A 13,657-nucleotide genomic window follows, 5' to 3' on the forward strand; every position below is an offset into this window, starting at 1 on the left:
CTTCACACTACAACTACTACACTACCATCCTTCATACTACAACAACAACTACACTACCATCTTTCACACTACAACAACAACTACACTACCATCCTACACACTACAACAACAACTACACTACCATCCTTCATACTACAACAACACCTACACTACCATCCTTCACACTACAACAACAACTACACTACCATCCTACACACTACAACAACAACTACACTACCATCCTTCATACTACAACAACACCTACACTACCATCCTTCACACTACAACAACAACTACACTACCATCCTTCACACTACAACAACTACACTACCATCCTTCACACTACAACAACAACTACACTACAATCCTTCACACTACAACAACTACACTACCATCCTTCACACTACAACAACAACTACACTACCATCCTTCATACTACAACAACACCTACACTACCATCCTTCACACTACAACAACAACTACACTACCATCCTTCACACTACAACAACTACACTACCATCCTTCACACTACAACAACAACTACACTACAATCCTTCACACTACAACAACTACACTACAATCCTTCACACTACAACAACTACACTACCATCCTTCACACTACAACAACTACACTACCATCCTTCATACTACAACAACAACTACACTACCATCCTTCACACTACAACAACAACTACACTACCATCCTTCACACTGCAACAACAACTACACTACCATCCTTCACACTACAACAACTACACTACCATCCTTCACACTACAACAACAACTACACTACAATCCTTCATACTACAACAACAACTACACTACCATCCTTCATACTACAACAACTACTACACTACCATCCTTCACACTACAACAACTACACTACCATCCTTCACACTACAACAACAACTACACTACCATCCTTCACACTACAACTACACTACCATCCTTCATACTACAACAACTACTACACTACCATCCTTCACACTACAACAACTACACTACCATCCTTCACACTACAACAACAACTACACTACCATCCTTCACTCTACAACTACACTACCATCCTTCACACTACAACAACACCTACACTACCATCCTTCACACTACAACAACAACTACACTACCATCCTTCACACTACAACAACAACTACACTACCATCCTTCACACTACAACAACAACTACACTACCATCCTTCACACTACAACAACAACTACATTACCATCCTTCATACTACAACAACAACAACTACACTACCATCCTTCACACTACAACAACAACAACTACACTACCATCCTTCATACTACAACAACAACTACACTACCATCCTTCACACTACAACTACACTACCATCCTTCATACTACAACAACTACACTACCATCCTTCACACTACAACAACTACTACACTACCATCCTTCATACTAAAACAACTACACTACCATCCTTCACACTACAACAACAACTACACTACCATCCTTCACACTACAACAACAACTACATTACCATCCTTCACACTACAACAGCAACTATTACACTACCATCCTTCACACTACAACAACAACTACACTACCATCCTTCACACTACAACAACAACTACACTACCATCCTTCACACTACAACAACAACTACACTACCATCCTTCACTCTTCAACTACACTACCATCCTTCACACTACAACAGCAACTATTACACTACCATCCTTCACACTACAACAACAACTACACTACCATCCTTCACACTACAACAACAACTACACTACCATCCTTCACACTACAACAACAACTACACTACCATCCTTCACACTACAACAGCAACTATTACACTACCATCCTTCACACTACAACAACAACTACACTACCATCCTTCACACTACAACAACAACTACACTACCATCCTTCACACTACAACAACAACTACACTACCATCCTTCACACTACAACAGCAACTATTACACTACCATCCTTCATACTACAACAACAACTACACTACCATCCTTCATACTACAACAACAACTACACTACCATCCTTTATACTACAACAACAACTACACTACCATCCTTCATACTACAACAACAACTACACTACCATCCTTCACACTACAACTACACCTACACTACCATCCTTCACACTACAACAACACCTACACTACCATCCTTCACACTACAACAACACCTACACTACCATCCTTCACACTACAACAACACCTACACTACCATCCTTCACACTACAACAACACCTACACTACCATCCTTCACACTACAACAACACCTACACTACCATCCTTCACACTACAACAACACCTACACTACCATCCTTCACACTACAACAACACCTACACTACCATCCTTCACACTACAACAACAACAACTACACTACCATCCTTCACACTACAACAACACCTACACTACCATCCTTCACACTACAACAACAACAACTACACTACCATCCTTCACACTACAACAACAACAACTACACTACCATCCTTCACACTACAACAACACCTACACTACCATCCTTCACACTACAACAACACCTACACTACCATCCTTCACACTACAACAACACCTACACTACCATCCTTCACACTACAACAACAACAACTACACTACCATCCTTCACACTACAACAACACCTACACTACCATCCTTCACACTACAACAACACCTACACTACCATCCTTCACACTACAACAACAACAACTACACTACCATCCTTCACACTACAACAACACCTACACTACCATCCTTCACACTACAACAACACCTACACTACCATCCTTCACACTACAACAACAACAACTACACTACCATCCTTCACACTACAACAACACCTACACTACCATCCTTCACACTACAACAACACCTACACTACCATCCTTCACACTACAACAACACCTACACTACCATCCTTCACACTACAACAACACCTACACTACCATCCTTCACACTACAACAACACCTACACTACCATCCTTCACACTACAACAACAACAACTACACTACCATCCTTCACACTACAACAACAACAACTACACTACCATCCTTCACACTACAACAACACCTACACTACCATCCTTCACACTACAACAACAACAACTACACTACCATCCTTCACACTACAACAACAACAACTACACTACCATCCTTCACACTACAACAACACCTACACTACCATCCTTCACACTACAACAACAACAACTACACTACCATCCTTCACACTACAACAACACCTACACTACCATCCTTCACACTACAACAACACCTACACTACCATCCTTCACACTACAACAACACCTACACTACCATCCTTCACACTACAACAACACCTACACTACCATCCTTCACACTACAACAACAACAACTACACTACCATCCTTCACACTACAACAACAACAACTACACTACCATCCTTCACACTACAACTACACTACAACCCTTCACACTACAACAACACCTACACTACCATCCTTCACACTACAACAACACCTACACTACCATCCTTCACACTACAACAACAACAACTACACTACCATCCTTCACACTACAACAACACCTACACTACCATCCTTCACACTACAACAACACCTACACTACCATCCTTCACACTACAACAACAACACCTACACTACCATCCTTCACACTACAACAACACCTACACTACCATCCTTCACACTACAACAACACCTACACTACCATCCTTCACACTACAACTACACTACCATCCTTCACACTACAACTATACTGCCATCCTTCACACTACAACTATACTACCATCCTTCACACTACAACTACACTACCATCCTTCACACTACAACTATACTACCATCCTTCACTCTACAACTACACTACCATCCTTCACACTACAACTATACTACCATCCTTCACACTACAACTACACTACCATCCTTCACACTACAACTACACTACCATCCTTCACACTACAACTATACTACCATCCTTCACTCTACAACTACACTACCATCCTTCATACTACAACTACACTACCATCCTTCACACTACAACTACACTACCATCCTTCACACTACAACTACACTACCATCCTTCATACTACAACTATACTGCCATCCTTCACACTACAACTACACTACCATCCTTCACACTACAACTACACTACCATCCTTCACACTACAACTACACTACCATCCTTCACACTACAACTACACTACAATCCTTCACACTACAACAACAACTACATTACCATCCTTCATACTACAACAACAACTACACTACCATCCTTCACACTACAACTACACTACCATCCTTCACACTACTACAACAACTATTTTGCTACCATTCTTCGCACTACAACAATATCTATTATACTACCATCCTTCACACTACAACAGCTACCACACCACCATCTTTCATACCCCTACAACAACTACCACAGTCTAGTAATCACCAGCACAAGGAATGGTGGTAGAGGCACCATTCTCCACTTTCCGGTAGTTGCCAGCACATGCTGTGTACTCTTGCAATCAGACTTTAAGAAATGTAATTCCAGAGTTAAGCCCTATTTAAGCAATAACGTTGAGAGACAATCGGAAGCAAAAACTTTTTTTTGATAAGAAATATTCTTTCCTCTAACCCAGAGGGACAGGACACCTCTTAAGAGTTTTGTGCATCCCGGTATTAATAATAATGATAATTATGGTGACTAAAATGTGGGAAGGGGGCTAATAACCCCCTTCTCATATATTAGTTACTTCTAATGTATGAGAAGGGGTGATCTAAAAAGAAAACTTTTTCTTTTTAGATCACCCTGCCTCGTTGGGAGACGAAATGTGTGTTGAAAACATACATTTAAAATAATTATAAAAGTAGTAAAATTTCGCTTGGTGTCTTCTTCCTCCCTTAGTAACCTATGTCTAGTTCTTAAATTGTCTGTAAAGTTTAGTATTAGTCATCCTGAAATGCCGCACATGCTAGTGGCTTTCTTCTGTGTTTATCAATATTTTATTTGATGTAAACTACATTTTGTATTACTGCAGAAAGAAATCAAATTTGTTTGTTACCAGAAGCACGTTGGGTTCCTTGGGCTTGGTCGCTAGATGGCTGGCAATGAGTCACGGCTCATGCATTGCAGAGTTCACCAAAGTTAAGAATGGCTCTAGCAGCCATCAAAGCATCGAGTCCTATCATTAGGCCACGCCTTGCTGTACTACAAACCCACAGACGTATTTTCACTGTCGAGCCCAAGAATGTTAGGGTGACCGGTTGTGTAACGCCTTCTAAACTTTATTTTCCATGTATCGTTCTGCACAGCTCATCTTCTTTTGGTATTTCATATTGTAGCCTGAGCTTTGTCGCAGCCTTTAAGGTTATGAAACAGTGCGTACATCCAGTGTCTATCAAGCACTGTATTGTGTGGCCTGCAATTTCACATGTGGTAGTTGTGTGTCTGGTTGGTTCCAGAGCCCATAATGATGGCATTAGAACCATCAGATTTGGGACTGGGGTAGAGAGATCCAAAATGCATTCACGCAAAATGTCCATTCCTAGCAGAAATGGCGTCCCTTCCTCCATGACAATGAAACATGGCTCAAGGTTAACATTCCCTTTGCACTGAAGCTTTACAGATATTTGGCCATATATTTTGGTTTTGCTTTTCGGTACACTTCCCGATAGTACATATTTTCCCTTATTTCTGAGCTGCTGAAGCAGCCTAGCTTTTTTGACAAAATCTATGGGCAGGACAGACACATTAGCCCCTGAATCTATAATAAATTCAACAGGAATGGACCATTTCTTGCAGAGCTTTTCAGAAATGATATTACCTTTTAAAATTAGTTGCTGCTTTTTGTCATTATAAATTATAGGTAAAGCATACTTAGCAGTTTCCATGGTTGTCATAGAACTGGATTTTTTAATAAGTCAGATTGTGAAAACTTTTGAATTAACAGCACTGATGATAAGAACCAAACATTACATATACAGTATGCACTAAATGTAGGAAGAATGGAGCATATACTGTGCTCTCGCACAAACCACTAGGGCCAACATTTTGTAAAAAGTGTTCGGCATGGATCGAACAGGAGCACATGTAATCCCCTGTGTTCCATGAAAGACCACAACAGTGTGATCCCCATGCAGACATTGTGCTCCTTAGACATTCACAAGGGACCTCATACATACCTCGATATCAGTGTCTCCATTACTTGTTTTCCCCATTGACTGGGCAGAGATGTAACTTTCGCCACCCAATGATGGTGGAATTTACAACCTGGGAATAAAAATTTAAGGGGTTACAGGTGGACCCACTTTACAGCACTTTTCTTTACAGTGTCTCGCTAATGCAGCAGTTTTCAATTATACTCAGTCTTCATTTATTCAGACTTCCTGCAATAAATATATTCACCACTCACTATAAGCTAAGGCTGAAAATATTTTAAGGTAAGTAATATGTATACTGTATATGCTTTTTTATGGCCTACCTCTATTTCTCACTTAATATATCATCGTCTAAAAATTTTATCGGGCTTTCATATGCACTTGAAAGTGAAAAAAAAGCCGTGTTTCACTTTATAGCAATTTTTGCTTTACAACAGTAAAATAAAACTGTAAAAGAGTTTTTATCAACTGCTGTCAGTATGGATGCTATGATGTCAAGGCTGTTTGTTTTTTCCCCAGTGATGAAAAGAAATCTTATGATTGTAAATTGTTTAGAAAACTGACAAGTTGAAGATGAGACGCTTGTACAACATTTGGAAATCTTTGAGGAAATGTTTCTCCAGCTAGCGGCTTCTTCAGTCCGATACAGAGAAGAACGGTGGAAGAGGAAGAATAGTTTGAGGGACTGATTACCTCAGACTCCTCCTCCTCTTCCACCATTTTTTTCTGTTGGACTGAAGAAGCCACTGGCTGGAGAAATGTTTCCTCAATAAAGATTCCCAAATGTTGTACAAGCATCTCATTCTTCAAGAAAAATCTTCTTCATGAGCATTAGGTATAGATATTGAACATTCTTTTATTTACAGAATGTTCATACCTCCTCTGCCAAACCACATGAATACCGAGAGCGGCTGGGCATTCGTGTGTGATGTTCTTCTGCGGCTGCCCCTCTGCATCTTTGTCCGCTTGGTTAGCATCTCCAACACTACAGGGGAGATCGTAGAGTTTCTCGGTCATCCGCTGAAGAGAAATCTGCTTGTGAAATATCTGCCTCCTTATCTGCGGCACTCGCTCCTCCAGGGTCGCCGCTACGTCACCTATGTCATCGACCTCATCAATCGTTTGTGTTATGTGGGTGAGTTTCCTGAAGAGTTCATAATGCATTTGTATTGTGTATGGTGGTAGTACTTGAGACAAATGAGGAATTGCATCCTGACAATTTATTCAGCACAAGAATTGCAATGTTTAAGTGTCTTAAAAGACTTTTTTCCTCATTTCCCATACATTTTTTTTTTTTTGGCATTACCAGCCACCAGCTTATACAGTATACCAGGTGTAATACACTGATTACTTTGTTGTATACTTGATGCTTGTCATACGCAAGCATCATGTTGGAGGCAGAGGTAATAATGGTAGAACTACTGACAAAATGTTAGGTAAAAGGACACAGGTGTAACTAATGTGACATTTTATTGTGGCATTGTTTCACTCTCCAGGAGCTTTGTCAAGCCATAACGGCTTAACAAATTTGACAGACTTCTGGAGAGCAAAACTTTGCCACAATAAAATGTCACATTTGCATCTGTGCCCATTTACCTAAGGTTGGAGACAGAATGTTCGACTACATTTCTCTCCATCCTGAGTCATTATTGATTTGATTATGATCCAGAATAGACCAAAATATAGCGTAAAGTTGCCTCTCTATAGTGGGCATTATTTTTCGTGAACTGTTCCAGCCACAATATTGTGAACTTTATTCTTCATGAAAAGTGTGAAATGATGAGAACCAGTTTTCAATGAGGCTGTTTTCAGGCTTGCTGCAGTATGGCCACCAGATTATGAAGGAGAAGGACCAGGTGTTTATTTATGTTAACCGACGAGCTAGCCTGATCGACACCACCACCTCCTCCCCCGGATACCACCAGATCTCTGCAGACAAGGAATACGTACGCAAGGAGTACTGTTTCACCTGCCTCCAGGATATTCTTCAGTACTGGTGAGTTTATATTTAAGACTTCACAACATAGTGAATATTATGATGAACAAATATTGTTGTGAATATTAAGATGGTGAACAGGTACTGTTTTGAATATTATCATGGTGAGCAGGTATTGTTGTGAATGTTACTACGAACAAATATTGTCTATAAATGATTTGCCCCAGAGAAATATCTTATTTAACTTTTTTTAGTAATAAAATCATGAACAACTTGGGAAGTGAGCAGTGTGACACATAGTAAGCCAGTCGCCAAACCGGTGCCTCGTGTATAATGTTCCAAACACTGGAATGTATTATTAAATTTTTGTGTATACAGTGTATAATTTAGCAATTGAACATAGATATTCATCTGGACAGCAAACTAAAATTCAACATTCGCATCTAAATCTGTGTTCATTCTTTCAAAAATTACATTATTATAATGTACCTCAAACTATTATTCACTCTGTCATTACTTTATGGCATTTGTGCATAGGTATGCAATAGCAACTCAAAAAGGTACAATACCATGACTGGAACAACTTGGACTATATACAGAGTCAAACAGTGTGACTTGTAAATGGTCCAAATCAGACCAAAATGTCATCATAAGCTTCTTTCTCCTGTGTGTGGGTTATTTGTGTAACTACTAGAATGGTAATGAAATCAGGTTCCGAACAACAAACACATAACTTCCCCATCGCTCAAAAGTTTAAATTACTGACTATTTAAAATCTGCACACTGAGTTAGTGATTTTCTCTTTCTACAGTATATCTATTTTGGCTTATTTTTACATGAGTAAAATTTTTTTCAAGGTAATTTTCCTGAAGGTTTAGATATCAAGTTCACCTTTACTATGCTTCATGCAAGGCATAGATGATAGAAAGATTGAACTCAAAATGTATGGTAAAATCTACCTTTGGCATAATTATTTAAGTGAATAAGTTATCTTTTTTGCTTGCTCATGCAAGGTATGACATGTGGACCATCTCCATGCACACACCCTTGGGTGGACACAACTGTATGCAAGGCAAGAAGATCACCATTCAGATTCTGGACCGCAAGCCTCAGATCATTGAGTGCCTCACTCCTCGCAGCACCTGTGATGCTCCCGCCAGGTCAGTCTTGTTCTTGTATTGAACTTGTTTTTCCCTTTCCTTGGATAGAGCCTGATTGCCTCCCATTCCCTGGTGATGTATAATCCATATGAGTTTAGCACATCCCCTAATTGTAAAAATACTGTGGATGCTAGTCAAGAAAGGGTGCCTTGGTGCTGGTGCCAGATCATACAGGCTGTGATGGATATATGGGTCAGTGAGCCACCACCAGCAACAACCTGGTTGACCACGCAAGCACCAGACGAGCCTGGGCCATGGCCGGACTCCGAGAATAGAAAAACCTTTCAGAACTCGTCAAAGGTAAGATTTATCATCTTCCTCAGATTAAATATAATTACCTCCCAGTCCCTGAATAGTGTACAATCCCTAAGTTTTTTATTACGTCAGCCATTACTCACCAAGGCTAGATGATGCAAAGAAGGAAACATACTCACCGTGACTCAGTCCTTAGCTGTTTTTCCAGAAAAACACAAACATCATAATTCTAATTTCCCACTGAATGACAGCATCCCTACATTTTATGTTTCTTTAATAAATCAATTTTTCCAATGCTTATATACTAATATTACATTGTTATCCTGCACTACATTATAATATATTGTGTAATTTTTGTCCTTTTATATTTGGTGTATGAACAAAAAAGTCAGTGCTTGCAATTTATTAATAACTTGTTTATATTAATAAGAAAGTTTTATTATTTGTACCACTGTTTATTTTAGAGATAATGGTTATATTCCTGGTGACGGACGTGGTGCAGGGGGCTTAGATTCAGCAATGTTTGCTCATCTGAAGCGTAACTGGTCGTCCAGTTCTGGACATGCAGCTGCAGCCCGGCCGTCAGCTCTCCTGCCGCCCAACACTGACGGAGGGGAAAGAGCTACCTACGAGGGAAGCATGTCGTACACACAGTACCTGATGAACACTACACATCCTTCTTCAGACACACTCTCCCCTAAGCACCGTCTGGCCGGGCTTCGCAACGTTAAGCTGTCAGTCTACAAGGTTAGTGTCAATTAATGCCTGTTAATTAGTAAATATTAATTATAATAACACAGTGCAGAAAGGCCCCACTTATCAGTCTTTTCAGGATTGATAGACTACTTACATTGACTTCAAGCTGAGAGATTGATTACCCCAAACTTCTTTTGATCTTCACTATTCCTCTTTGTATTGGACTGATGAAGGCACTGTATGGCAAAGCATTTCTACAATAAAGATACCCAAGTGTTGCACATATGTCAAATTTATCTACTGAATAGAATGTCAAACCAGAGTAATTAGAGGCAGGGAGGTTTGGAATTTGAAATGTTATTTGAATGTAAAGTAAGGTACAGTAATATGGAGTCAATCTAGGAAAAATACCCAGTTGTGCTTGGGTATTGTAAGTTGGGAAGTACAGTGTACTGGCAAACGCCAATTATAAAGCAGGCGAGGTTCCAGGCTACTGCTGTAAAGCAAAAATAACAAAAGTGAAACGGCCTTTTTTTTCACTTTCAAATGCACAAAAAGCCTGTTAATATGTTTGCACTATTATATATTAAGTGAACAGTAGAGCTAGGAATAAAATATGCATGTACAGTGTATACATTACTTATTTTTGTCCTTAGTTTATAGTGAGTGGTGACTATATTATAGGAGCTAGGCCTAAATATTACATATACAGTACACATTTCTTACCTAAAAATATTTTCATACTTAGCTGGTGAGTGGTGAATATATTTATTGTAGGAAGTCTGAAGAAATGAAGAATGGGTATAATTGAACCTTTTGCAAATGGGGGATTGAAAGGTTGTGATTCACTAAAAAATTTGGCTGATGATTAAACCAAATTAATAGTTGTTAAAAGCATTATTCATGAGTAGTTTGTTCTTTTTTTTTCAGCCAAGGTTAGGAACTGACGGAAAAGTTGTGGAGGTTCCAGTGGGTGTTGTACCCCGGGTTCCTCGCCGGGGCAAGCGCAAGCGAGGCGGCTCCCAGTCCTCTGATTCTGACACCCCTCCTGTCAAGTGAGTTGTTTCTGCCTCTGTGTAATGTCAGTGGGTGGTTTTGTGGATGGTTTTATGATGTTCCCACCTCTCTGTAATGCAAGTGGGTGGTCTTGTGATTTTCCTTAAGCAAGTGAGTTGCTCATCACTAGCTACCATATTTTATGGCAAACGAAAAGCTCTGTTGTTGAGGACACCCCCCCCCCCCTCTATTCTAACTAGCTAAATTTTGGAAAAAAAAAAAAAGATAATTGGTACTTCGGCCTTCAAGACGCTGGATAAATTCATGAGACTTATTTTAGGAAAAAGTAGCGTCTTCTATGTCAAAATGAGGTAATTCATTGCTTGATAGTTATGCTTAGCCCATCCTCCCTCCTGTGTCTGGTACCAGCCCTTGTTCATTGGAAGTACATTAAATCCTTCAATTAAGCTATTACATATACAGTGGAACCTCGGTACTCGAACTTAATTGGTTCCAGAAGGCTGTTCGAGTACAGAACGAATTTTTCCCAACCAATTTTGTTTTTGGTTGGCTGTTATCACTAACCCTCTTAGGCCCTATGGTGACTTATTTATACAGATAATATAAAAAACAATCAATGTCTTATGTGTTTTTGGAAGGGTCTAAATGACAGCCACAAAAACCTCGAGACTTCTGGTAATTGTTCCTGTTTTATAGTCGGAGAAATCAAAGCAATCAGGGATTGTCATTACTTTGAATCTACAGCTGTATGTGATGAGTAGTGTTATTCATCCAGCTTGTCGTTTTCTTATTCTTATTAGCTCTGGGGAAAATTGCAATTGTTTTTGTATTAGTTAACTTGGTTTTTGTTATTGCTGTGAGGCTCTAGCTTTCATTTTCTTATTTTATGAACTTTGTAATCATAGGTACATGAGTATTTATATGTGTACGTATACATTTATATATGCAAAACAACCACTGTGATAAATAGTGAAATTCCTAGTGCTTTCATAATTTTTCACATCAAGGAATAGGTTCTTGTAAATGTTAGAAATCATGAAAGAGCTTGGAATTTTACTATTTTATAGTGGTTGTTTTGCATATTGTAATATCACCTGTTTATACTGTGATTTTATTACAAATTTATGTATGTATGTTGGTGCAACAATGTGTTATGAAGATTGATCACTGAGAGAGGACACCCCACTTGAGACAGACTACCATTCTTCCTTGTTCTTTCTTCCTGGGATTTCCTCTCTCTCGTATGGGTTTATGTGTGTTTATTTATTTTTTTTTATTTAAGGGAGGGTGAATGGTGAGCTTCAGTTCTTGGTTTTGAATGGGGAAGGTGTGATGAGAGTGGGGTTGGTATATATATATGTAAGACCCTATTTGAGCCATGTGTGACTGGGGGAAGTGTTGAGAATGGGACACAATGAGTACACACACAAGCTGTGTGTGAATGGGGAGGTATGTTGAGAGAGGCAGGATGTATACACACATGAAAGAAAGACAGCCTGGGCCAGCCTCAAAAAGAGGTAAATAATTATAGATTTCTGAGTGAACCTCTCCGAACAATTTTTTTTATACAAAATTCTAGAAAGTTACTGTCAAGCATATACATGTATATACATACTGTATATGGAATGTGTCAGTATCACTTGTAACAGCAAGAGCATCTATTCACAGACTTGCTCGGAATTCCGGACACAAGAGTAATCGACCTACCAGCTATCAACGTGAACTAAAAATGCGCAAGAAATCTCCCAAAAAACCTTATTATGATGAAGAAGATCGCGCTGCTCTGAGACGAATGAACAAACTGTAAGACAACTTCCACAGATTAATGCTAGATTGTTAATGAACTTTTTATAATGATGTAGCTTTTTAGATAATGGAAGAAAAAGGACACAAGTGCAACTAATGTGACATTTTATTGTGGCAACGTTTCGCTCTCCAGGAGCTTTATCAAGCCATTACAAACAATACATGGACACAGAGGGTATATAAAGGCTCAGAGTGAGGTGCAATATTAGTGAGGTACCATATCGATGTTCACTAGTGGTGGTAGTAGTAGTAGTAGTAGTGACAAAAATAATACAATATGGTAGAGCAATTAATTCGTACATGAGTAAAAGCTATTACTTGGGTAACATAAAAATAGGTTGGACAAATATAGACTGGAAAGAGGCAGCTTGTTTCAGTGTTCACTCTCTGTAATGTGCCTTGTGTAGTATAACAGGAGATACTATGTGATGGCAGGGTTTACTGTTTTCAGGAGGATTCTTGCTAAGACTTCGGAGATGGTGAAGCTGCCGTTTTTTGTTTAATTGTATTCAAAACAGCGATCAGTGCTGATTCGAGGCACTTGCGTCTGCGGAAATTAGTTTCTTTAATCACTAATTGGGCGTCTCTAAATTTCATGAGATGAAACAGCAAGAACCCTCGACACCCGCCTCAATGAACACATTTACGCATGTAGGAACGATAACTTGAACAACG

The 13,657-nt window shown here is 39.2% G+C and overlaps 1 protein-coding gene across 3 annotated transcripts in view; it reads left to right on the plus strand.

Annotated features, from left to right (window-relative positions):
• The window catches only part of LOC128704456 (general transcription factor 3C polypeptide 1), a 76,623-nt gene that overhangs the window by 21,216 nt on the left and 41,750 nt on the right, over positions 1 to 13,657 (plus strand). For all 3 annotated transcript variants that reach the window (XM_070103132.1, XM_070103131.1, XM_070103130.1), the window contains 6 exons: positions 6,979 to 7,247; positions 7,925 to 8,108; positions 9,062 to 9,208; positions 9,928 to 10,210; positions 11,090 to 11,214; positions 12,845 to 12,979. In XM_070103132.1, coding sequence (XP_069959233.1) covers positions 6,979 to 7,247; positions 7,925 to 8,108; positions 9,062 to 9,208; positions 9,928 to 10,210; positions 11,090 to 11,214; positions 12,845 to 12,979 — 1,143 coding nt within the window. The remainder of the gene's footprint in view (positions 1 to 6,978; positions 7,248 to 7,924; positions 8,109 to 9,061; positions 9,209 to 9,927; positions 10,211 to 11,089; positions 11,215 to 12,844; positions 12,980 to 13,657) is intronic.

Source organism: Cherax quadricarinatus, chromosome 84 (genome assembly GCF_038502225.1).
Source record: "Cherax quadricarinatus isolate ZL_2023a chromosome 84, ASM3850222v1, whole genome shotgun sequence".
Lineage (NCBI taxonomy): Eukaryota > Metazoa > Arthropoda > Malacostraca > Decapoda > Parastacidae > Cherax > Cherax quadricarinatus.